General features: G+C 33.2%; 4 protein-coding genes across 14 annotated transcripts; 2 read left to right on the forward strand and 2 right to left on the reverse strand.

The window, feature by feature from the left end:
• The first annotated feature begins 3239 nt into the window (after nucleotides 1–3239).
• On the forward strand, nucleotides 3240–4322 carry LOC130979547 (mitogen-activated protein kinase kinase 10). The gene has a single exon (XM_057903009.1). It carries the CDS (start codon nucleotides 3240–3242, stop codon nucleotides 4320–4322), a length of 1083 nt encoding a protein of 360 aa, XP_057758992.1.
• A 548-nt stretch (nucleotides 4323–4870) lies between these two features.
• LOC130982286 (protein SAMBA) lies at nucleotides 4871–8071 on the reverse strand. Of its 6 annotated transcripts, none has more exons than XM_057906236.1 (5): nucleotides 7852–8063; nucleotides 7644–7752; nucleotides 6990–7255; nucleotides 6442–6552; nucleotides 4883–5641 (listed from the first exon to the last, which is right to left on the reverse strand). In XM_057906236.1, the coding sequence occupies exons 3-5, from the start codon at nucleotides 7147–7149 to the stop codon at nucleotides 5580–5582; spliced, it is 333 nt and encodes a 110-aa protein (XP_057762219.1). In that variant the 5' UTR covers nucleotides 7150–7255; nucleotides 7644–7752; nucleotides 7852–8063; the 3' UTR covers nucleotides 4883–5579. The 6 variants fall into 6 exon arrangements, with proteins under 6 accessions (XP_057762222.1, XP_057762219.1, XP_057762220.1 ...); XM_057906237.1 differs by having other exon boundaries at nucleotides 7644–7771; XM_057906239.1 differs by lacking the exon at nucleotides 7644–7752 and having other exon boundaries at nucleotides 4871–5705; nucleotides 7852–8071.
• Nucleotides 8072–8848: 777 nt separating this feature from the next.
• On the reverse strand, nucleotides 8849–15036 carry LOC130980860 (syntaxin-22). 6 transcript variants are annotated; one of them, XM_057904505.1, is made up of 11 exons: nucleotides 14569–15036; nucleotides 14308–14401; nucleotides 13882–14018; nucleotides 13609–13683; nucleotides 12727–12884; nucleotides 12519–12619; nucleotides 11980–12135; nucleotides 11432–11568; nucleotides 11107–11267; nucleotides 10911–10960; nucleotides 8856–9569 (listed from the first exon to the last, which is right to left on the reverse strand). In XM_057904505.1, the coding sequence occupies exons 1-7, from the start codon at nucleotides 14754–14756 to the stop codon at nucleotides 12070–12072; spliced, it is 819 nt and encodes a 272-aa protein (XP_057760488.1). In that variant the 5' UTR covers nucleotides 14757–15036; the 3' UTR covers nucleotides 8856–9569; nucleotides 10911–10960; nucleotides 11107–11267; nucleotides 11432–11568; nucleotides 11980–12069. The 6 variants fall into 6 exon arrangements, with proteins under 6 accessions (XP_057760486.1, XP_057760488.1, XP_057760489.1 ...); XM_057904503.1 differs by having other exon boundaries at nucleotides 8849–9569; nucleotides 11107–11568; XM_057904506.1 differs by lacking the exon at nucleotides 11107–11267 and having other exon boundaries at nucleotides 8871–9569.
• A 6163-nt stretch (nucleotides 15037–21199) lies between these two features.
• On the forward strand, nucleotides 21200–24600 carry LOC130980153 (binding partner of ACD11 1-like). The gene is made up of 5 exons (XM_057903798.1): nucleotides 21200–21452; nucleotides 22545–22648; nucleotides 22731–22806; nucleotides 23690–23770; nucleotides 23861–24600. The coding sequence occupies exons 1-5, from the start codon at nucleotides 21444–21446 to the stop codon at nucleotides 24434–24436; spliced, it is 846 nt and encodes a 281-aa protein (XP_057759781.1). The 5' UTR covers nucleotides 21200–21443; the 3' UTR covers nucleotides 24437–24600.
• Nucleotides 24601–24852: the final 252 nt, after the last annotated feature.

Consider the following 24852-nt stretch of genomic DNA (forward strand, 5'->3'; position numbering starts at 1 on the left):
TTATTTCTATTTAGTAAAATCATAACTAATGGACAATTTCTGAACCAAATATTTTTTTTATTATATTTTCGAACCAAATATGCTACAACATTTTTTCAATAAAAGGTAACAAAGTCGGCTTAAGAATCAAATACCAACTTAGTCTTTCATTAAAGAAATCCTTAGTTTCATTAAGAAATCCTAATCAAATAAGGCAATCAATAAAAAAGAAGGGTAAAAATTAATTGGCATAACTTCAATTTCTGAACCAAATATTTTTTTTATTATATTTTCGAACCAAATATGCTACAACATTTTTTCAATAAAAGGTAACAAAGTCGGCTTAAGAATCAAATACCAACTTAGTCTTTCATTAAAGAAATCCTAATCAAATAAGGCAATCAATAAAAAAGAAGGGTAAAAATTAATTGGCATAACTTTATATTTTATTTCAGATTTGCACATTTATTATTATATATATATGTGCATCTTCTCATTCATCTGAGTACATAACAATCAATTTTTTCAAAGATTTTATTTTGGTGAATTCCTCACTCCTACTAATCTGCTATATCCCCAGGAAATTTATATTCCTCACTCTTGTTCTATTTTGCTCATATTTTTATGTTATTATTTTCAGGTTGCTCATCCATAGTCCATTCCAAAATTCATTAGACAAATAGCACGTCTTCGTAGTTGCTGCGCTGAGAGAACAAGGATTTGTCTTATTGAGCTCACTGCATATTAAGGTGATATATTTTCTATGAATTCTTTATTCTATAACACGCAAACACATTTCTAAAAATTTATCAATACAAAAATGATGCATAGCTCCGTTTATTTTTGTTAGTTATGGGTAAAATTTTGGTCTAATATTCCGTTATTATATTTTATAAATTTTTTTTAAATTATGAGAGTGAGATAATACGTTCTTCTATATTAATAAAAGGAGGTATTGTCCTACTCCCATAATTTAAATATAATATTAAATTATTATATTTTACGGTGTTTTTTAAAATTATGGAGGCGAGACAATACGCCGTCACTTATTAACAAGGGGTTATTGTGAGAGATATATGATTTCACTTCCATCATTTTAAAAAATATCGTAAAATACAATAATTAAGTGTTACACCAAAATTTTTTTCATATCCAAAAAAATTAATCGCATAGTTCTACTATCAATAATTTTACAATAAGAACAATAATACTAAAAAAAATTCCAGTTTTATGATACAAAGCATGGTTTAATTATTATTTTTTAATTTTTCTGTAGGGTTTAAACCTCTAGAACCAAAATAATGTAACATAAACAAAAATTAGGGGGTGTGAATGAATATTATGAATTAATACTTATAAAAATTTAAACTATTAAAATAAATTGATAATTATATATTTAACATGTTTTTCGCAAGAGAAAATATAGGGAGCCAATGAAGTATTTGTATAATGTGTACAATGGGAATTTAGGGATGTTCGATTAAGTAGAATATCATATGTTTATTATCTCTGGTACCCGGTTAGTTATTTTGGATAGTATAAGTGTATTATGTTTGAAAAATTAATAGTATTTTATTTTAGATATTTATTTATTAATTTATATTAAGCCAAATAAATAACCCATTGTATACATTGTACAAATATTCCATTGGCTCCTTAGTGAGATTCTTTTCGCAAAAGGTTTTTTTTTTTCTTAATTAAATTTGAAGCGTTGTTTCTGTACAAATATATTTTTTCCTTAATTAAATTTGAAGCGTTGTTTATGTATGTACATATTCATTGAATCCTTTTTTTGTTTAAGAATCTTTGCACAAAAAATCAACAAAGGTAAAATAATACTGTTATAACGGGTTTTAGATGGTTCGTTTTGGATTCGATTTTAAAAAATAAAATATGATATGCAAATTTAATTTATTAATGATGTTTTGTTAGATTACTTGAATCAGTTGATTAGATTACGGAAATAAAATCTATCCAAATAATTTATTCGGGTAGATTCCATAAAAAAAAAAAGATAGTTTTGTTTTATAAACCTAATGATAAATAAAGAAGGTTATGTATACAAAAAAAATAGTTATTAGTATATTGGATTGAGAAAGTTTAATAAAATAAATATTTTTTATAAAAAATTAATTAATATATATTTATATATAAAAATATATATATTGTTTAATTTATTTTTAATATTATACAAATAACTAATTTAATGTTTAATATTATATATATATATATATATATATATATATATATATATTATAAATGATTAACTTATTTCAAAATCAGGTTAATATTTTATCAATTATATTATACGTACATAAAAAAATCAATTTAAATAGTCATTTCTATAAAATATATATTAAAAATTAGTTTTGATTTTTTCTAAAATACGAAAGTATTGTATAACTTCAAACTCAAATGAAATATCTAGTTAACTAACAATAATGTAACATAGTGAATGTTGATTTTAGTTTGATTTCTTTTTATTTTTTTCTTTCTTGATGTTTTTGAAAATTTTAAAACTTTTGACTCTGGTCCTATACCAAAACGAAATAAACTAATGATAATGTTTAAAATTTAATTTTTCATAAAAAGATATAAAAATAAAAAAATAAATTATAAATTAGATAATATTTAATAAATACTAATTTAGTTATCTTCTTTTATTTTTATCTATTCATTATTTTACATTATTATAAATTAGTTTAATCTTTTAATCTTTAAAATTTAAAATTTAACTTTATTCCATCAAACAAATCAATCTAAATCACAACAAAAATTTTCCATCAAATTGAATTAATTTAATTTAAAATTCAAATCAAAGGGATTGAATCCAAATTATAACAACTTATAAAGATAGATGCACATGTTTAACGAGAACCATGAACTCTGAAGCTTCACCTAAAATTGGAAAGTATCATTATCTTAATCTTAATAATAAATTCCAGAACAAAATTATATAATAAAAAAAAGTAAAGCACATATAAATCTTGAAAATTAAAGAAAGCAGAGAGATTATCACAGCCACTGATAAGCCCTGAAGATCACCAGAAAACCCTCACTTCTCCATTGTTTTCGCCCTCATCACACTTACACTCATTCACGTGTCTCTTCTCACACCAAAATTCTTCCACGTTTAGTTTTTGCAAATCACACTTATGATGATAATGATGACAGATTAGCATGTGTTTAAGCTTTTAATTAATTAATTATAATTACTTTTACCCTTTTAGGCTTTAATTTGTCATCAAGTGCAAAAGTAAATGACATTGGTTATCAGAGAAAGGAGGCACCAACAAGCTCTAAGGCTCTCTTTGCCGCAAAGAAACCCTCCTTCGTTGTCGTCGTCATCGTCGTCTTCGTCGTCGTCGCCACTTCCACATGCATCAGTATCATTATCAGGATCTTCTTCATCTTCCTCCTCGGTCCTAGTTAACCTCTCAGACCTCGAGAAGCTTGCGGTTCTTGGCCATGGAAACGATGGCATAGTGTACAAGGTTCGACACAAGAAGAGTAATTGCTTCTACGCATTGAAAGTGATACGCTCCAACCCGATAATCGGCATTGATGGAAGCCCTAACCACGTGGAGGCAGAGATTCTGAAGAAGATGGATTCGCCGTACGTAGTGAAGTGTCATGCGGTTTTCGACAACGGTTCTTGCAGTGATAATGGTGTAAGCTTTGTTATGGAGTACATGGGTGGAGGGTCGTTGTATGATATCTTGAAACATCATCGTACACTGTCGGAGGATGTGATCTCTGATGTTGCGAAGCGCGTGTTGGAAGGGCTTAACTATTTGCATGCCATGCACGTTGTGCACAGAGACATTAAGCCCTCGAACTTGCTCGTGAATGAGAAGGGTGAGGTGAAGATAGCGGATTTTGGTGTGAGCCACGTGGTGGTGGAAGAGAAAGAGAGTAATGGCGGTGGTGGTGATTATGATCTTCATCAGTATGGCAATGCAGGCACGTGTGCATACATGAGTCCTGAAAGGATTGATCCTGAGAGTTGGAGAGGAGGTGGTGGTGGGGATGGTTTTGCCGGCGATGTTTGGTCGATGGGGGTGGTGGTTTTGGAGTGCTTTCTGGGGCATTTTCCGTTGATCGGGGCGGAGCAGAGACCGGATTGGGCAACACTAATGTGTGCCATTTGCTTTGGGGAAAAGGTGGAGATGCCGGAGACGGCGTCGCCGGAGTTCAAGAGCTTTGTACTGAGGTGTCTTGAGAAGGATTGGAGGAAGAGGGCAACAGTAAAGGAGCTTCTCCAACACCCTTTTGTGAATAGAGGAGGGTGTTGCAATTTCAGTAGAAAAAGGCTTGGTGATTATGTTGTTCTTCAGGGGTGAATGATTTAGCAGAGTTTTGGTTTTAGAGTCATCTGTTTTTTTTTTTTTTCTTCTTAATTATGAGATAGGTGAGATGTGAACATAGTACTCGGCTTTTGTGTTTATGGTTTTGGAAATACACTGGTTGGTGAACATGGCATACTGGAAAAATATCTGTTCCATATTCATAGGGAATTCAGTTTTATTTCTTCAAGTCTGAACATAAACATCACTGTAAAATGAAATTTATGAGCTTAAAGTTTAATTCAAGTGACAATTTTTAAAATAAATTGATTGAAAGCTAGGTGTTACATCTTTAGCAAGTATAATATCATCATCTTATTATATATGGATAAAGAAAGATAAGAGGTATCAGCAAATTTTTTATTTCTTTGTTCAGGTTAAACAAATATAAAATGTAGTTGAAGTTCCAATAATAAAACTGTTTGAACAAGCCTTATTCAAAACAGGAATATTAATTCAAGACATTACTACTACTAGGACACTTAGTTAATGTTGAAATAGTGAGACTATTATTTAAAATAAACTGATAAGTCAGGAATAGCCAACAAAAGTGTTGAACCTACAGAGACAGTAAATCGGCAATGGTGAGTATGCAAGTGTGTGTTAATAGAGGAGAGTGCCACGATTAATAATCTTCTTTTCCATTCTGACATGTCAGCTTAGCCCTTTTTTTTTTCAAACACTAAAATACAAGTGTTGGAACAGCCAAACTGTCAATAACCATTGATCCTCCAAAACTAGGGAGCAACATTACCAAACTTGAAAGTATGATACAACATTCTCTAACTACTAGAAAAACTACCACATGGGAGCAACCAATACTGGATTCATATAACACTAACATTAACATTAGCATCAAAATCATCCCATTACCAAATTACAAGGCCAGCATAAGGCACAACATTTAAGCCACTTACAGTATTATACACCATGCAGCTTTCTCTTCTCTCTAATTGTTTGTAACAATAAATACAAGGCATTAATTAAATATAAAATCATCATGTGGATTGACAAACATAGACGTCCAAATAGAGCAATGGTGCAATGGAGGGAATTTGTAACAAAATCTTGCATGAAAAGAATCTTGTTTGTGATGAGCTCCTCAAGACTATATACTACCAAAAGTTGTGGCATAGCAGCTGCGTTCTATCCAAGAAAAAACCAAGAGGCAAAAAAAAGTCACTTGCATAATATCTGCAGATCACCAACATAATCACTTGATCTCAAAAACAGAGGCGCAGTGCTGATATCCAACTATTTTGGTTGAGACAGACTCCAATTCTTTGAAGCTTCTGTGGGTTGACGTAGATAGTTGCCTACAGCAGGAACAGTGTCAGTGGCTCAGGCCAATGTAGATAAGGGAAATGTTCATTCTACTATCTAAGACAGGAGAAGAAAATCCATGTTAAACAAGACAAATAAAGATGTGAGGCTAACAAAGTGCGTGGTATGCTCAACTTGAGATCAACATAATTTAAGAAATTCACAGCGGAAAGACGGGTGAAAATGTTATCGCAGCCATGAGAACTAAAGTTATGGAATTTTGAAAAAAAGAATGTTAACTACATAACAGGTAGAAAGTCATCCTTAAAAAAACTTTTAGTTTCTTTAATGGGAAAAGTGAAACACCAATGCTAAGATATCTTGGTTTAACCAAACCAGAGGTATTGCCTAAGCCTTGCAACCACAAAGTTACTCTTTCCAAGAGCCAAAGGTACCGAGTTAAGTTATGATGGCTCATACATTCATAGAATAATGAATGATTATGCCATGCATAGAACCATAAAGCTAAAATTAGGAGCGTTATTTAAAAAAAAACACTATCCTCAGAGTTAATGAATTACAAATTTGATTTAGGGTAGTCAGACAACACATTTATATTAATTATCATAAATACTGATATCTTCAATTTTTTCAACCACGTTTGGATTTCATCAAGTTAGTTTTAGGAACATGAGAATTATGGTATGAGCATCAACTAATACAGGTAGTGTCAATTAAGATTCAGGTATCCGAATTCTAATCAATGTACTAAACAAAATTCACAATGATTTCCTAAAACATTATGAGCTAGACTAGGCATTTTAGCAAGGATAGATTGATTTGAAATACCTACCTCTATGTGATACGAGGTGGATCCGGGAACGTGGTCCTTCAAACTTCCAGTTGTCTTCATCCAAGGCTTTAACCTCCTTGTCAAGAGCAGCCATGAGATCCTTCTTCAACACTGCAACATGGAAAAACAAGAAGCCTAACTGCATTATGATCTATTACTAGGCTATGATATAGAGTGAATGCAACATGGGTTACCGCAATTTATAAGGCTACATGTCATTTGAGTTCAAACCTTAAAAACCCCACAAAGTGGCAGCACAAAATCCAAACAATTAATTCATCTTTCTTCATAGAAAGTAACTGCAGTACTAAACTTAAACTTAGTTAACTGAGATTCTCTTCGGGGCTATAATCGCTCTTAACTGACACATGTGCAAATCAAATAATGATAGAATCTAATGACCAGACAGAGACTTAGTGATTACATCAGATGAATGGCAAAGTTTCAGGTTTTTCATGAAGATCATAACAGATTAACTGCAAACACAGTAAATAAAAGTAACCTGATAAGACATTAAGACAAAAATTAGAGAGGAAAAGAGAAAAAACCTAGCATGGCATCGTCCTTCTGTTCATGCGTTGAAATGGGGTCAAAGGGGAAATGGAAATCGTCAATGGAAAGTGCGGCATTGCTGCTACTGCCACCTCCCCCGCCGCCTCCACCAACAACCGCGGTGGTTGACACAGATGAATGAGCCGGTGATGACATTGCTTGTTTCAAGAACCACTGCAAGAGGTAAAATGTTGGCTTCTTTTCAAACGTGATTAGTGATTTCTTTCGCGAAAAGACTCGAACTTCACGCGAGCCTCTCCTTCTACAGTTAGGAACATAGTTATCAGTCAGACTACTAGTCACCGGATCACCTACTCACAATTAAACAAATATAAAAAATTATATATTTTCACTAATTACCAACTAATTATGAACTAAATTAATTACATCTTCCATTTTTCATTTCAAGAGAAAAGTGGCAAGCAGAACAAAGAAAAGGCTATCACATCACAATACCTAACACACTAAATTCACATCATCAAATTTGTAGTTTTATTCTTCTATTTTTCTTACTCTCCTCTCATTTTTCAATTTTCAATCATTTTTCATGTACCACTATTCTGCCATAGACCTATAACCTTTCACCCACAGAGAAAACCCTCTCTTCTGACCAAAAAGAGCCCCACAACAAAGTTTTTAAAATGACTCACAGCAAAAAGAAATCTTTTTTCACTTCCTTTGTTCTGCAGTCATGGTTCCTTCATTCTTATACCAAAAATATATTCTTCCCTCCCAAGCTTTCTGATTCTTCTTCTACATCTTTACCAACACCAATCAACTACTTATCAACTAATTGTAAACACTTCAACAAATTTAAAAAATAAAATAAAATAAGCGAAAGAAATAAAAACTGCTCACCAGATTGACCAGAATACGCAGAGGCAGACGGCCAAGCCGAGCACGGCGACGGTGGCTCAGGGCAAACCAGAGGACGGCGATGGCGAACGGAATAAGGAAGCACGAGAAGAGGCAGAAGACAAAACAGAGGTGAGGCCGTGAGGGTTAGGGTGACCGGTTTTTCGACTGGTTAGGAAAGTTTAATTTGTTAATGATTCATAAATCATGAGTAATGCATATTTTTTTTATAAATTTAATAAAAATATTTATTTATTTCATCTAATTTTACTCTTTGTTAAACAATTCTTTTTGTGGGTAAAATCCCAAAAGGCTTTTCGATAAAATAATTTTGATATATGCAAATGATTAAAGATTTAAGAATACAATACAAATAAATGAATAATCAAAAAATATTTTTTTTAGTAAACAAATTTCGCATTTAACTAATAGCTCTTGTATTTTATTTTTATTTCAACTTCCAACATCAAATATTTTAAGGTACCAACAAGCTTAAGACATGGTTCTGTCTCTGCTAAAACTTGTTCTGTCTCTACAATACAAATACAATGCCACACCCAACACCATTCATTTTTTTTACCAGCTCTACTTGTTTCTTTCTTCCTCTTTTCATTTTCTTTATTGTATATTGTTTCTTTTTTTTTTTTCAAATTAAAGGAAGTAGTTGTATATAATAGGAGTGCTTCTTATCATAGACATTTACTTATCTCGATTGAATTATTGGCATGGATTTTATTATTAGTAATTTGATTATTGGCATGGAATTCTTACACGATGACTTATTGAACGAAAAGACCAACCAGTGTTTTCAAAATTTTATTCCTGTGAGCATCTTCTTAATTAATTCCTTTATTGTTTCCATCGAACACCAATTTCTTCACAGCTTCAACGCTACATTTTTCCGTTCGTACCTAAGCTATGCTCATTGTGCTAATTACTAAGCTATTATATTGACGCCTCAAAGTAAACATAATAAGTTAATATAAGTAGAATACAAGTAGAATTTCACATGCATGCTTATGTATAAGTAGAATACAAGTAGAATTTCACAATAACAAGCTTTCTTCTTCTTCTTCTTTATTGAAATGAGCCTAAATCACCAAATTGGAACACCATTTTAAACATAAATTTTGTGGTGTTCATGTCACATATGTCAAGTTAACACTTAAAAATATATATTAACGATACTTGAAATAAAAAGGAACAAAAAGTTACGAAATTTAATTTCAAGAAGATCAATTTAGTCATTTACTAAAGTTAAAAACCAATTCGATTCACATGGAGAAATCTAAAAATCAAATTGAACCTTACCTCTATTTGAACATTTAAAATATTTTTGAAATTTTTCAAAAGTTTTAGGAGACAAAAAAAATACTTTATTTAATAATAGAATTTCACTCTAGTTTTTCAACCCGTTCATTGAGCTTCAACTTAGAACTACCATCACTAGAGCAATCTTCAGCAACTCTTTCAACATCTTGCAAAATGTTGGATACTTTGACCTTGGTCCGAAGGGCCTGCCCATCTAAACCATCCAGATTGTCTCACAGGACCTGCACAATACTCTCTACCTGGGTTGGCAACACTATTTGAGACTTGTAACAGAGCTCTCAAACCACAATCCCAAAAACGTTCGCCCGTTACAGTAGAATTGCCGCTGCCATAGGAAACATTTGTAAATCTTCTAGTTCTAGCTGTCATTGTTAAATAAACTGTTGTACCTGATAGAGTTGACAAAACACAATTCAGAAAAAAGAAAAAAAAAAGATTTATTTGAACTCATGATTTATGATGTGCTAACCCAAAGAACATGTTTTGCTAAAAGTAACAGCCAATATGTGGTAGTGCACAACAAACTCTAATTCAAATCTATTCTGAATATTGGATATAACTCCATCAATGTTGGAAACCAATTTTAGCAATGAATTAAATGTCAATTCCTATAATATTGTAAACTATGGTCCCTATGACCAAAAAGTTCATCTGGTCATAATACACAGCATTTCAGAATAAAATCAATGAAGAATAGAACCAAAGATATTGATAAGAATTTTCAGTAACAAAAACACACTCATTTCCCAATTCAATTCAGTTTAAAGTCTATTATATAGTGAATGGTGAGAATGAGATTGGCTAGAATTAGACATAGAAGAGAGGATAGGAAATATTAGGAATGGGTAGTCTCTCTAATACTATCACACTATGTCTGTTCAAATTTCCTGCGTTTCAGTATAATTGCATAACTAGGAAGGGGTTGATATCACACTGATTCCCTCTCTGTTTCAGCCCATCAAGCTCGGTTTTCGTTCTTTATCCTATTTTCTGTTGTACCAGTTATTACAGTTACCCCCCACAATGCACCCACATAAAAAACTCAAGTATTACATATATGGGGAATCAGAAAACTGTACCCATGCAAAGTATGACCTATATAACATAGGCATATATCATATAATGTTGAAAATTTATAAATACTAGATCTCATTGCTATTTACCCATCGAAGAATGAAACATAACCTTTTATATTACAGCTTAAATTGCAAATAAACAACTAAAGAAAAAGAAGAATAACTCATTCCCAGTTATACCAAAATTGTGATATAAAAGTCAACTTCTTTCTAATCCAAATATGTTCTGTATACTGGCATTCCATTCAACTAGTCCTTCCTAACACACACTTCATTATTCAAATCTGTTATGTATATTAGCATTCAACACAAACCTGTTCTAAATACTAGCAATCCATTCAAATCTTCATTCAAACCAAACATATGAAGTTGAAAAAATTGTATGAGTTACCAATTTCTACTGCCTTTGCAATTATTCTCACTATGAAAAATAAATGGAAACAGAAAACACTTTGATTAACTTTATCCAGACAAATTTATATCTTTGATCTATTGAAAATCTAAAACATGAGAAAAAGTCAAATACCACACACGCAAATCACTTGTTCTTCAAAGAAGCAGGACAAATTCTCAGTATGCCACAATACATAACTGATCTCTGAAACAAAAGAACACTGGAAAATAAAGAGGACAGATCTTTTCACAAGATTCTACCTTTACTCAATCTCAATATTCAAAAGCATCAACAGATTCCCTTCTATCACCTACAACCAACAGAAGAAACAAATTGAAAAAAGCACCATACGAAAACAGGAAAAATAATAACGAAAAAGAGGAGGGATGGAGAAGACATCAAAGATAATAATAGTAGGATAGACAGCAAGAGAGAGAGAGATGGAGAGAGACGGACAGAGGGCGACAGTGATACACAGCGACAGAGAACGAGAGAGACAAGGAGAAAATCATATTTGCAAAAATGGAGATACGGTGGCAAGGCTTCCTCGTCGGAGGCGAACTTGACTCCGAGAAGGGGAGTGGCACCGGCGAAATGGGTTCTCCGATGGAGAAGATCTGGAATTGACAAATGAGAAACGGATCTCTGAAATGTTGAGTTAGGGTTTTCTTTGTGTTTTTTCATTTTAAATAATAGGGTAATTTAGTCATTCCATTTATTTTAATCTCTGTTTTTATTTTGAACTAAACATGATACTAAGACATAATCATGTACATCTTACACCAAACACAATACAAAGACTTAATTAAGTCTCTGTCTCTCGGTCTCTATCTCCCAGTCTCTGTCTCTCTTCTAAACGCAGCCTAAAAGTACAAATGGCAATTCCCCATGACTTCTTTCTTGCCTTAACAGTTAACACTGCACAAAAGTATCAAGATTAATGAGAAATAAACACCAATTATCAATTAAACTCTCTGGAATACATCCATTTTCCTTATATACAGCAGTCAAACCAAGCACAGGAAATCTAAGCTCCAAACTCGTGAAAAGAGCGTCAATATATAAGGTTACACTGAATTAAGGTATTGCTAAAATGTTAGCAATAAGTGCGGTAAAGGAAAACCCAAAAGAATTAATATTTCTTTTATTAAGGAAACAAAAAGAGAAAATAGACAAGAAGTACGTTGTGATGCATCCATAAAACCATTAAAATCAACACAAGCAACAACACAAACCCCAAGGACAAAATCACGATGCACTTATGTCAAATTATGAACTGAAACCAGAGGAGAGAAATCCCAGTCATTGACAAGATCAGGGGAAAATCACCTGAGAGAGATCATCAGCATGGAAGATCCTAGCTGCACTTCAATGGCTCAGTTCATATCATTGATCGTTAACAGAACTGATAATCTTTGACTAAGCAGCCAGAACAACGATGACGATTAGAAGCACAATTCCAAATATCACCAAAAGCAAGCATGTCTGTAAAAGAAAGATCAAAACAAAGCATAAGATTAACTAATATGCATGAAGGTTTGTAGGGGGGAAAAAAGAGGGAGGGGAGGGGGGAGAGAAGAGGGGGGGGGGGGGGGGGGAGGTAAGTATTATGGACGGCAGAAATTAGTACATTATGCAAACTAAACCAACCATGCAACCAAAGCCCATGTATAATGACATAACTGTAAAAGCCAAGATCTGTCATCACTAAAATTATATACTATGAACTCCACGACCATATAAAAGTTCAAGTAAAGATTTTCAATGACTAAGCTCATAACATCTACATTTATTGAGGAAATCCAACATCTAAAACTACGCATATGAGAGGTGAAATCTTAAAGCAAATATTACGCAGTATATATTACCAAAGAAGAATTTGATCTTTGAGTCTTTGAAGCTTTAGCAAGTTGAGATCTTGCTTGTGCAGTTGCTGCATGGGAATGCTCAATGTTGGACCCAATATCATCTAAAAAAATATGAATTCTTAGCATCAGATCACATGAGAAGTTCTGGACAAATAAAACCTTGGGATAAGACAGAGATGTATTCAATTAGAATAGAAGTGAAAGTTACCAATCATAGCTCCTTGTTCATGCACAAGCACAGCAAGGTCTTTAAAAATTTCATTTACTTCACCAATTTGCTGCTGAATTTCTTGAATGCCTTGATCTCTTTCTTCAATGATAGCCTCATTGAAGGCAATCTCATTATCTAAAAACACCACCTCCTGCCTGCAGCAAGATAATGCTATAGCTGAGATACTAAATATACAATCAGGTCAAATCTAAAAATGTCAAAATATATTTTGGTCCATGACAAAATTGGAATTCAATATTAGTCCCTAAAAGAATTTGCCAATACCTTCAACCCTAAAATAAAAAATGTTATAACAAGTTACTACTTCCATTTGGTAGCTTGGGCATTCATTATGTGATCACTGAAATGCAGTGTGTTTCAATTAATTACAGATTAGAATTTCGAAATAATTAAATTCTTACAACATATCTTTACTTAGGGGATGAAAGCATTAGCAGATTTTCTTTAACTAATATTTATATTAACTCATTTTGAAAGGGGTAGCCTTCTATTAACACTAAATCACCAAAAAAGTTTTTCAACAAAGTTTACAACTTGTAGCAGAACCCTGACAGTGATTCATCAACTCTTCGCACAGAGAGAGGGGTCAGGGTGTAGAAAGAGGAAAATAATAAAGAAAAAAGAAGCACTTTAGCATCAACATTACTATAGAGCATAATTTCCTATGACAAATAGGTTACATTTAAGAAGTAATCTGATATACATTAATTCATGTTGAAGTTTTCAGATTTTCATCAAATTCACAGTCTTGTCATTTATAATGTAAATTCCTCCACAGCACCAGAAGAAAAAAAGAAAAAACGAATGTGCTTTTCACTATCAATTGTATTTTAGTTTCATGTAATATACAAAAATTACCTTCTGGATTCCACAAGAAGGGCACGCTGTTCTGGCATCTTACCAGAATTAGCATCTGCTTCATTAGCTGTATAGCTGCAAAAAGAGAAGCCCAAATATTAAGTGTTATGTGCATAGATGACAGCCAGTAGAGAAGCAAAATTAATAACCAACAGTAACATATTCTTCTTTAAGAATGAGTTCAATATATAAAATTGTATCAACATAAGCATTACGCCACACACATAAACACAGTCTTCCACTGTTAGATTCCACTAATGGTTGATTAGTCACCTGGATGGAGCTGCTTGTGGAACAAATGGGGTGTAAGCTGTTTCCCTCTCTGCCGCAAGACGCTGTGCCTTCTGAAATTCTTTCAACACTGCCTGAAAATCTTTCGCGAGTTTAGCATCTGCTATCTTCTTGCTTGCCTGCAAACACACACAATAAAGACATTAAATGCCTCTTTTATTTTATTTTGGTCAATGTAAAAGAACTCAAGGTCATAGCAACCAATACATTAACATATAATTATAACTAAAACTATCCCAAACATTTCCAGCAAAAACATTCACTCAAAAACTAATCCCAGCGAAACCATCCCCCAAAACAATCTGGGAAATAAAAAGCACAATTTCCGGAGAGACTCATGATAACAATTCCATGGTATCATAACAAGAATTAACCTTATCTTCACATGCAATTGAGGTAAAAACTTACATTGATATTAGATTGGTGATCAATTTCACTAGCTTGTTTAAGCTTCGCTGAAGTGTCCTTCACCAATTGTCCAATGTGCAGCCTTGTCTTGTGCCTGCAACGTCAATAACGCCGTAAGAAACGGAAACCTCGATCCAATTGTTATCTCAGAAATATCATGCAAAAAGCAAATCCAATCAAAAAACAAACCACAACCACAAAAAATTCACACCAAAACAGTCAAGGCACATAAGAGGGAGAAAGAGGGGAACGTGATCTCACAGCTTCTCGCGGAGCTCGGGGGTGTCTTTGGGGGTTCCTAGGGTGTTAACGAGCCTCTGGAAGGTGGAGACCGCAGTGTTGATCTGGAAAATTCCGGCAGCCACCGCCTGAGTGGGGTCTTGCTTGCCGTTGATGTTGCCTCGGCGGGAAGCGAACGGCCGGCCGGCCTCGATGTCTTGAAAACTCATTCTATATTATTGAATCTCTCTCTCTGTCTCTCGAGGATTGCGCGCGCGTGCCTGCTTAACCCTAAATAAGCTTCTCGAGAAAATTGAAGACAGTTTCCTTAGAATTGGAAAATTGAAAGAGGAAAGTTGTTGCCGGTCTCGGAAAACCGATCGGAATTCGGTGAATTAGGGATGTTATGAATCTAAAAGTGCAGCACCGAACCCGATTTAGAGAGAGAAGAGAGATAGAGAGATTTTGTGATGTGATGATTGCTTTACTTTTAGAGAGAGAAATTGGAAGCGTGCCTGTTATGGAGCGAAACTTCGTTATGATGCCTTGCCGACACGTGGACCCAAGTACACGTGGCTCCTCAAGATACGACAGACATAAAATAAAGTTAAAATTAAATTCATTAACAAAATCGTGATTGAAGTTAAATAATGGCCATAGAGACGAGGGAATGACTCTTAACACATCCACCACTGGATCATATGGATGTGGATTAATTGAGGGGCAGCTGAATTCCAAGGCCGATCACATGAATGTTTCTCCATTCGGTTGCCGTTTGTGCGTGGTATATACTATATATGGAAATTTGAAAATCAATCCCAATAAGGTGTTGGGAAATGAAAAAAAGTCTTTATTTCAACCTCAATCCTATGTGTTTTAAAAACATGATGATGGTAGAATATGAGGGGAGAAAGATTGTAAAAATGAGAAATTTAAGAGAGAAAATGATTGAATCAACACTCCGGACGGAAGAATTTTAAAATCCTAGCACCTCTTGGATACACCGTAAGTATTGGTATATCAAAGTACTATAATGGAGAAAAAAAACTAAAGATTTATGATTTTAGTTTATCATTTTGAATGAGTAGTTTAATTTTTTTATTATTTATAGTATCTTTTAATTCGACAAACTAAAGAATAACAGTAAGTTTTATTTAAAAATTTTTAGCTAATAAATTATTACATGTATAAAATAAAATTACTTAAACCAATGAATAAACTAATCATTTGACTAATTAAGTTAGTTAATAGTTTAATATTTTTAGTCTATTAATTAATTTAACACTGTATTTTTAGTCAATAATTATAATAAAATATTTTTTTAAAAAAAAAAGTATTACTTTTATTGAGAACATTATAAAATATTTCTTAAATTAAGATTTTATTAATATGTTTTAAAGATCCGTTTTAAGAATATCATAAAAAAATTCTAAAATTTATTAAAAATAATAAAATGTACTGAAATTTAAATATATCACAAAATTTAGAGTATTTGTTTAAATAAGTTTTTGAAAGATTTAAAAGTGGACATTTTAGTCGTAAAAAAAATAATACATAAATTATTTTTTAATTTTTTTTTCTGTCGGACATAATAATCTCCAAACTATTTTTCAGCGTAACTCACTATTGAATGACAAAACAATCCATGATAAGGAGGACAAAACAGTCCCTGATAGTTTTCTTTTTCCTCTTCTTCTCCGTTGCCATAACCGTCTCTTCAACTAATATAATTTTTGCTTGAAGGACAATCCAATTTGAGGAGGAAAGTAAGAGCACATGAGAAGAGGAAGCGCAAAACAGTGACATTTTGGCTTGGGTTGAAGTTGTTAGTGGATTGTAAGAACACGACGTTTTCGGCAAGCTCGCCACTGATGGCAGATCGGGTGATGGTGTTGTATGGTATGAAGCCACATGTGTTATTGTTGCATCCTGGGGAGAGGGGCATTGCAGGTGCATGAACCACAAGAGGTGAAGCTAGCAAGGGAGCACTTAGCGGAACCGCAACGGGAGGGCGGTAGGTGGAGGAGACATAGTTTTGGTCACAGTAGTCACTGGGACCAATATTTTTGGTTTAAATGATTTCTGAGCTGAAAATACGATAATGACGACAGAGAAAAGGAGGAAGAAGAAAGTTATCGGAAACTATTTTGTCCTCCTTGTCAAGGAGTGTTTTGTCTTTCATTAGTAAATTACGCCGGAAAATAAAATGGGAACTGTTATGTCCGACGGAAAAAAAATATTGGATATTAATTTATATATTAATTTTATTGGAATTAAAATGTCTGCTTTTAAAATTTGTAGGGATTGATTTTGGTAATTATTCAAATTTAAATTCTTTTATTATTATACTCTTTAAATGTGTATCTTTAAAACACAATATTGTCTTTTGTTTGATGTAGTCAACATATTCAACCAATATTAAAATATTATCCTGTATAGGTACAGAGTAAAACCGCACTCCGACCCTTAACCATTTTGTGAACCTCTATTTCGCCCATTGTCAATTGAAAAATGATATTACAGCCCTTAACTAATTTATCTGTTAGATCTTTTGCTTTCTCTGTTAATGTCTCTATCTATAACTAACGGATGTTACCTAAATGTATCGTTAACTCAACACGTGTCAAGTAACCATTTAAAGGACGAATCGCCCCCTGACCACTCAACAAAAATATTGCATTTTGCCTCTCTTCAATGATTTCTCCAAATCTAATTTATCTAACGGTTTAGATAATTTCACTCTCGGCGAAAGAGGTAAGGCAAAATAATATATAGAGATTGCAGTAATGAGTTTGCGATGACTGTGCTTGATTTTTCGGAGTTGTTAGGATTTAGTAATAATAGGATTGGGATTTGTGATAATAATGGTAATGCTATGGTTGAAGATAGTGAGAAGTATGGGTTGCTGATGGTGATGCGAAATCGAAAAGTATAATGGATCAATCGGATGTTGTGAAGAGAACAAAGAGTGATGTGTTATCATATTTGGAGGGAGAAGATTTAATACGTATGGTAAGTAATAGTAATATAAAATTGGAGGGTGGATTGTGTGGTAAGGGTAGCGGATTGGATCAATTCAATAATTTAATTTTAGTGTGCAATTGAGGTTGGAAGATAAGGAGGATAGAGAAAATGAGAGGGCCGAGGAGAAAGGATTGTCCAATTTTGAACATTCAGAAGGTGTGGACTCAATGTACAACTATAAAAAAAAATATGTGATGACAATAGGAATGACTAATGAGTATTCTGTGGCGAAGAGTGTGCAACATAGTTGTAAAAATTATGGTTTTAAAAATCGAACCGGACCGGCCAGTTCAACTGGAAACCGGTTACCTAACCGGTCAGGGTAAGGCTAGAAACTTCATGGAAAAAAACTGGTGAAAAAATCGGTCGAACCGACGATTAACCGATGAACTGACAGAACCGTCCGATTTTTTAGCGAATTTTTTGTTTGAAAGTAAAATCTCTAAACGACGTCGTTTTGTCTCTTTAAAAAAAAGAAAAGAAAAGAAAGGCTAAATGAAGCTGAACCTTAATCACCCATAAGAGTAATCAGCAGCAACAGCAACTCATCTCTCCTCTCTTCTCTGCAAAATGCGAACCATCGCAGCAACTCATCTCTCATCTCTTCGCAGTCGCATAGCCACCACCACTAATCGAGCAGCCCACTGTCATCACCACCGCATCCCACAGCTACAGCAGCGATAGGTTTGACCACCGCAGCCACCACCGCGTCATTGTCATCGCCGAGCTCCTCCTCATTCGTCGCCGAGCTCGCCTCCTCATTCGTCACCGAGCTCGCCTCCTCTTTCGTCGCCGTTGCCGCCGGTAAGTAATACTCTGTTATTCACTTATTCCTCCTCGCTGCCTTTTGATTTTCTGTGCATGATTTCCTGATTTATTTGTTTGCTAGATTCAAGATTTTGATTTATTTGTTATCTGTTCATGATTTATTTGTTTGCTGGATTCATGATTTTGATTTTTGATTTTCTGATGTTATTTGTTCATGATTTATTTGTTTGTTGCTTCATGATTCTGGTTGCTGAATTCATAGTTTTATGAGGTTATTTTGGATTCATTATTTTTTATTTTCCGAGGTTATTTATTTGTTCATAGTTTTCTGAGGTTGTTTTTGTTTTTGTTTTTGTTTTTTGGATTACCTGTTTATGATGGAGATATTGGAACACTTAATGATGATTATGATTTTTGATGAGTTGCACCTTTGATTAGTTGAAAACTTGCTAGTAATTGTTTCTTTTGAATATAGAACATTATGGGTTTGTCATTATGTGCGTTCCTTTTATTTAGTTATAAACTTTGATGTTTGAAGTTGTTTGTGAACCTCTAATATTAAGTTATAGATAATTTATTATGTGAAATTTTATATTTTATTAAGTTAGAAATTATTGAATTTATATATTTAAATTTTTTTAGATTTTTTTAATAATTTTATTTAATATTTAATTAAACCGATTGAATTTTGATCGAACCAGTAAACTATTGAACCAGTGACCTCACCGGTTCATTGACCAGTCTGGTTCTCGCAACCTTGGTAAAAATCAAATCGGACCGACTGGTTTGGCTAGAAAACCGGTGAATCAGTTCGGTTCGTTTCTTATACCGTTTAAGGATAAAAACCGACATGAACTGAAAAAAATCGGTTAAATTTGGTAAAAACCAATGAAAAACCAGTTTTTGTAAAAATTGAACCAGACCATTCGATTCATTTCTTGGACCGTTTAAGGATGGAAATTGGCATGAACCGGTGAGAACCGATTAAATTCGGTAAAAACCGGCTCAATAATGGTGGACGCTATGATGCTGCACAGCACCGCATCTCCACTTGTGATCTAGTGCATCCTACGGTCCTCGAGCGTGCCACCTGTCCACCTGTTAGCATTTGTTAGTTTGGAAAATTCCAAATTGTTAGAGGTAGGGTTTGTTAGTCCACCTTCAATGTCACTCTGTCAATATGCTTCTCATTGTTATATGTGTCAAACATTAATTATATAGTAAATTTTGAATTAAATAATTATATAAATATTTAATTTAATTTTGATTTTGTATTCTCTATTTTTTGAATTAATAATATTTTTAATTATATACAATTATTAATAGAAATATAAAGTTTACTAAAAATGTATTAATCTTTATCTATTTTAATGTTAGTATTGTGATTAAAGTTATATTTTTTGATACTAGTATTGAAATTTACTAATATTATGAATTGGTATTTTTATTGTGTTAAATTAAAATACTATTGTAGTAGTACTAACTAATTTTATGTCTATATTTATATTAACTATCTTTAAAATTTAAGACTTAGTTGTTTTTAAAATATTAGTGAAGATGTATATTTTAACATTTTTAAAATTTTTTACTATTTTTTATTTTTTATTTATATATGACCGATTTTATTGATTCAACCATTAATCTATCTGTTGAATCAATAAATTAATGAACTAGTAATCTAATCAGTTTAATTACCAATTCGATTTTTACGATTATAGTGTGCAATATTATAAAGAATTGGAAGCGCGGAACAAGAATCTATTGCTTATAAACTCCTTTGTGGTCTTTGGCTCAAATGATTTGGATAATTTTTTATTAGATAACATAAATTTGATCAAGATCTTGAGATGTCTGTTTTTTGCTGTGAGAAGCAAAAATAAAACAATAAAGTTGAACAATGAAAGGAAGAAGAAAAAGAAATAAAACATTCTTAATTTTTTCAAAATGTAATATTTTACTGAATTATCAAAAAAAAATTTGTTTCATTAAATTATTACTTGGCACGTGTTAAATTAACAATATATTAAGTAATATCTATTAACTATAGACAAAAATATTAATAGAAAGAATAAAAAATTTAATAAAAATAATGATTAAATACCGTAATATTATTTTTTAATTGACAAGAGACGAAATAAAAATTTGTGAAATAATTAAAAATCGAAGTGAGATTTTACTCGTAAGTAAATTACGATCTAAAGTCTAAATCAATAAATCACGAGTATCTAAAACTTAAGAGATTAATTTAATACATTAAGAACATTAAAGAGTTGTATACTATCAATTAATCCATAACACGCATTCACATATTTTTATAACATAAATAACACATTTAAAACTAAATGATTCAGTTATTAACTTATTAAAGTGGCGCACGCGTCAGAATTTTTTACACTTTATAAAAATTATATTATAAAATGCATAAAGTTTAGATAATGTGATTTAAAATTTAAATAAATTATATTATAGTGAGGAGGAAAAATTACTTGAGTGCGTATATACAAGAAATACTTTTCTTTTAGCCATATTCTTTATGCTAATGTAGTTTAGATAAAATAAAAGGTAGAACACTTCTTCAAAAAATAACATATTAGTATGTTATGAGTTTTTTTTTAAGATATGTAATCTATTTGAATATTTTAAAAAATATTGTCAATCTTGTTAAAAATTTAAACTCAACTAACTATATAAAATAAAATAAAAAATTAAAATTGATTTAATTAATAAAAAAGCAAAATACTCCTTATTTTTCAAAGTCCATATTCTTTGGGGTTAAGAAATGATTTATATAATGAGTAACGTGTATTTGGTTCTGACCCGTCCTCGACGGTCCAACCCCGTGTCGGGACTGGTCGTTCATTCACGCGGATTAGTGGCTTTCATCTGTTTCGTGCAAAAAACTTCAGACCCACGTCGCTCGCACGTGCCTCCCATTTCCTCCGCACGTGCGCTCTCTAAATCCCTCTTAAAATCTCTCTCTCTCTCTCTCTCTCTCTCTGCAACTGCAACTTCTATCTCCTCCATTGACCCCCTCGCACTTCACCAGCAACACGCACTTTGCTCCGCCGACAACAAACTCATTTTCCTTTTTTCCGTCACCGGAGATCTCTGCCGGATCATTTCCGATGTCGTCGGTGAGTTCTCGACTTCTCGTTGCATTCTCCCAACGTCTACTATTTCGTTCTCATTCGTTTTTCTACTAATTTTATTCTTGTTGCGAGATATCTGAAGATCTTAGTTAATCGGATACGGATACTGCGAATATTTCATATGCCTTGCAATATTTGATTGTTTAGTCAATGTATTTTGCTTGATTAGGATTTGTTTGCTTAGCATGTGTGGTTTTAGGTATGTAGGTATATGGAATTACTGAGTTAGGGACTCGTAACTGTTATGATACACGATTTGGTGTAGTTCTATAGCGTGTCTTTAAGGCTCTGAATCTCGTTTCGTTATTGATACTCGAAAGTTCTGTACCAAATAAACATTCCGAGTGTATCTTTGCTTACAGCTTTTTAGTCAATGGACCTAAGAACTGTCTTAAACCGCTATGGATGTTTCTTTCCATTTTCATTGTAAACTTGTGAAATTTGAGTTTTATATTTTGCATTTTGTTTGGATTGCCACTTGAGTTATGTGAATGCATGATGGGAGAGTCCCTGGTTGGTTCTCCACATCTAAATTTTGACAACTATATGAGATGCTTGTGACCGACCATCTGAAAGCAACACAGGTTGAGTGATTTCTGAATAGAGATCCGTATTGAATTGTGCTTGAATAGCGTTTGGCAATACTGGTGTTTCCTCTCATAAAAATTGGTTGATTTGTCCAAGAAAATTGAATGGAAGATCATCTGAAAGTATAAAAAATATTCTGTAGATGCTGACCTTTATTTTAACATTGCTAGCAAAACATATGTACATATGAATATTCAACCTCTACTGTCATTCAGTGATTTCTTTCAATTATATTTGTTAATTTCTCAAACTATTGAGTATTTTTTTTTTTGAAATTCATAATCACTTAGCCTATTGTCTTTCTGCTGACATGGGATCATTAAAATACAAATCAAGTTTATAAGGGGAAATACCTTTAGTAATAAGTAACTAGTGTGATATTTTGGAAAATCGTTGCACTTGCCCAAGGTTTTATACCGTTATTATTTATTTAGTTGATAAAACATAACATTAATATTCATATGTTATTACTTTTTTAATCTCTTTCAGATAAAGACTGTTAAGGTCAGTAACGTTTCCTTGGGAGCTACTGATCGAGACATTAAGGAGTTCTTTTCTTTTTCTGGTGACATTGAATATGTTGAGCTTCGGAGGTCAGTTGCTGTGTTTAGCTTTTTTGTTTGCTTTCATTTCTAAAATGTTTGGTACCAATTATAAATTTATATATTGATGCAGTCATGATGAACGGTCCCAAATTGCTTATGTTACCTTCAAGGATGCACAGGGAGCTGAGACTGCAGTACTGCTATCGGTAATCTGCTGATCGTAATTTAATATATATTTGCACAATAATTGATTTGTTTTAATTATAAAGCATATTGAACATCCAATCAATTTGTCCTGATTGAACAATAAAGATATTTTATTCATTAATTGTTATTGGTAATTTGTGTCCAAGAGTTTATTTGTTGTTGTCCCAAAGAAGACAAATTGAGCTGAATTATTCAGCATTTTAGAATCATAATGCAGTCAGTGAGTTAACCTTTTAGGGGTGGGGGTGCGGGTGGGGGGGGGGGGGGGGGAATCTACTTGAGAATCATGGAGTTCCACATGATAAATTATTTTCACTAAGGTTGCATTCTTTAGTATTTTCTTGCTGACACTTATGGGATATGCATATTGGATTGATTATTATGTTGCTTAATTTTGGATACTTAACTTTTTCCCCCCTCTTCTAGATAGATTTTTTTTTTATTGTTTATCACAACTGAGGTATTCACCAACCACCGTCGAGCACAGTGACTTATCCCTCGTTTAGATAGAAATATAATATTACTACTTGCGTTATTGAGTAATTTCAATCATCTTTCAAAACCAAACGTAAAAACTGCAGGCAGGTTTGACAAAATTTACCAAGGGCAATCTTATCTTCAGCTGCATGCTTTGCCATCTATTATCAGTCTTCTGTCTGGAATCTCAAAAATTGACCTCTACAGTTATAGTTTGTAGCAGCCTGTTAGTTGGGATATGAAACATGTTCATGATTGTGTTTGTATCATTTTGTTTGGATATTGAGATCATAACATTGTTCATAACCTTCTATGCAATTCAAAACTTTTATTTCTAATAAAAGAAGAATTTTATTAAGTTGAAGAATAATTTATAACTAAATTTAACATAATTTCACATGTCAGGGAGCAACTATAGTTGATTTGTCGGTTACAATAACTCCAGATCCAGATTACAAACTTCCACCTGCTGCCTTTGCATCAGCTGTAAGTCTTGATGTGGTACTGTATTTTTTATTATATCAGTAATTAGGCTGCTGGAATCTTGCCGTATCAACCTTTTGTGTCATTTTGCAGCCAAAAGAAAGTCAAGCTCCCGGTGGTGCTGATTCTGCTTTAAGGAAGGCAGAGGATGTGGTTTCAAGCATGCTGGCCAAGGGCTTTATCTTAGGGAAGGATGCTGTCAACAAAGCAAAGACTTTTGATGAGAAGCACCAATTAACCTCATCTGCCTCAGCAAAAGTTGCATCTATTGATCAGAAAATTGGGTTCAGTGAGAAAATAACTGCTGGTGCTTCAGCTGTAAGTGGTAGAGTTCGAGAGGTTGACCAAAAGTTCCAGGTTTCAGAGAAGACCAAATCGGCATTTGCAGCTGCAGAGCAAAAAGTCAGTACTGCTGGTTCTGCCTTGATGAAGAATCGCTATATACTTACTGGTGCCTCCTGGGTAACAGGTGCTTTCAACAGGGTTTCTAAGGCGGCTGAGGATGTAGGACAGAAGACGAAAGAGAAAGTAGTTAGCGCAGAAGAGCAACAGAAGCGACAAGTGGAAGATCAGTATGCGCAAGTCCTTTCTGAGTCCCCAAAAGCAGGTTCGGCAGCAAGTGAACATCACTCTTCCAAGCCTGCCCCTGCTCAGGGTTTGATCCTTTGATTTGCTTCATGTGTATGTATATATACCTACTAGGATACTACGTTGAAAACTTCCCTGCAAACTGTTTCCATATGATTTACCACCACCGTTTTCTTCCATTGGAACTGCATGGAGAATTGTTTTTCTTGGACAAATTTGCAATTGTTTAATTTTTTCTTCTAAAAGATGAACTGAATTTCGTAGGTGTGAAGTAGCTTGTTTCTGCTAAACTGGGAAAACTGAGCACTATTTACATATATCAAGCATAATAGCGTACACTAATCCGCGCTTCGCTGCTATTCAATAGTGTACATATTACTAGCTTCTCTTTTATCACCCCACTACTATCAGCAAGCATTTTCAGGGATATGGCACTAGGAGGAGTGTCAAAGATCTCGGCGTCCAATCTAGAGTCAAGAATAAGGTTTGCAAGGCCG

The sequence above is a fragment of the Arachis stenosperma genome, chromosome 5 (assembly GCF_014773155.1).
Source record: "Arachis stenosperma cultivar V10309 chromosome 5, arast.V10309.gnm1.PFL2, whole genome shotgun sequence".
Lineage (NCBI taxonomy): Eukaryota > Viridiplantae > Streptophyta > Magnoliopsida > Fabales > Fabaceae > Arachis > Arachis stenosperma.

Bases quoted from the DNA above. Each gene is read 5' to 3' on its own strand.
- LOC130980153 (XM_057903798.1), top strand. The intron at 22,807-23,689 runs GTAATCTGCTGA...TTCACATGTCAG, and splicing joins AGACTGCAGTACTGCTATCG to GGAGCAACTATAGTTGATTT. The intron at 23,771-23,860 runs GTAAGTCTTGAT...GTCATTTTGCAG, and splicing joins CTGCTGCCTTTGCATCAGCT to CCAAAAGAAAGTCAAGCTCC.
- LOC130979547 (XM_057903009.1), top strand. From the start codon at position 3,240: ATGACATTGGTTATCAGAGAAAGGAGGCACCAACAAGCTCTAAGGCTC.
- LOC130982286 (XM_057906238.1), bottom strand. From the start codon at position 7,149: ATGTCATCACCGGCTCATTCATCTGTGTCAACCACCGCGGTTGTTGGT. The intron at 6,553-6,989 runs GTTTTTTCTCTT...TCCATGTTGCAG, and splicing joins GAAGGACGATGCCATGCTAG to TGTTGAAGAAGGATCTCATG. The intron at 5,642-6,441 runs GTAGGTATTTCA...TTCCTGCTGTAG, and splicing joins CCACCTCGTATCACATAGAG to GCAACTATCTACGTCAACCC.
- LOC130980860 (XM_057904503.1), bottom strand. From the start codon at position 14,756: ATGAGTTTTCAAGACATCGAGGCCGGCCGGCCGTTCGCTTCCCGCCGA. The intron at 14,402-14,568 runs GTGAGATCACGT...TTGACGTTGCAG, and splicing joins CCCGAGCTCCGCGAGAAGCT to GCACAAGACAAGGCTGCACA. The intron at 12,620-12,726 runs GTAACTTTCACT...ATATTTTTTTAG, and splicing joins TGAACAAGGAGCTATGATTG to ATGATATTGGGTCCAACATT.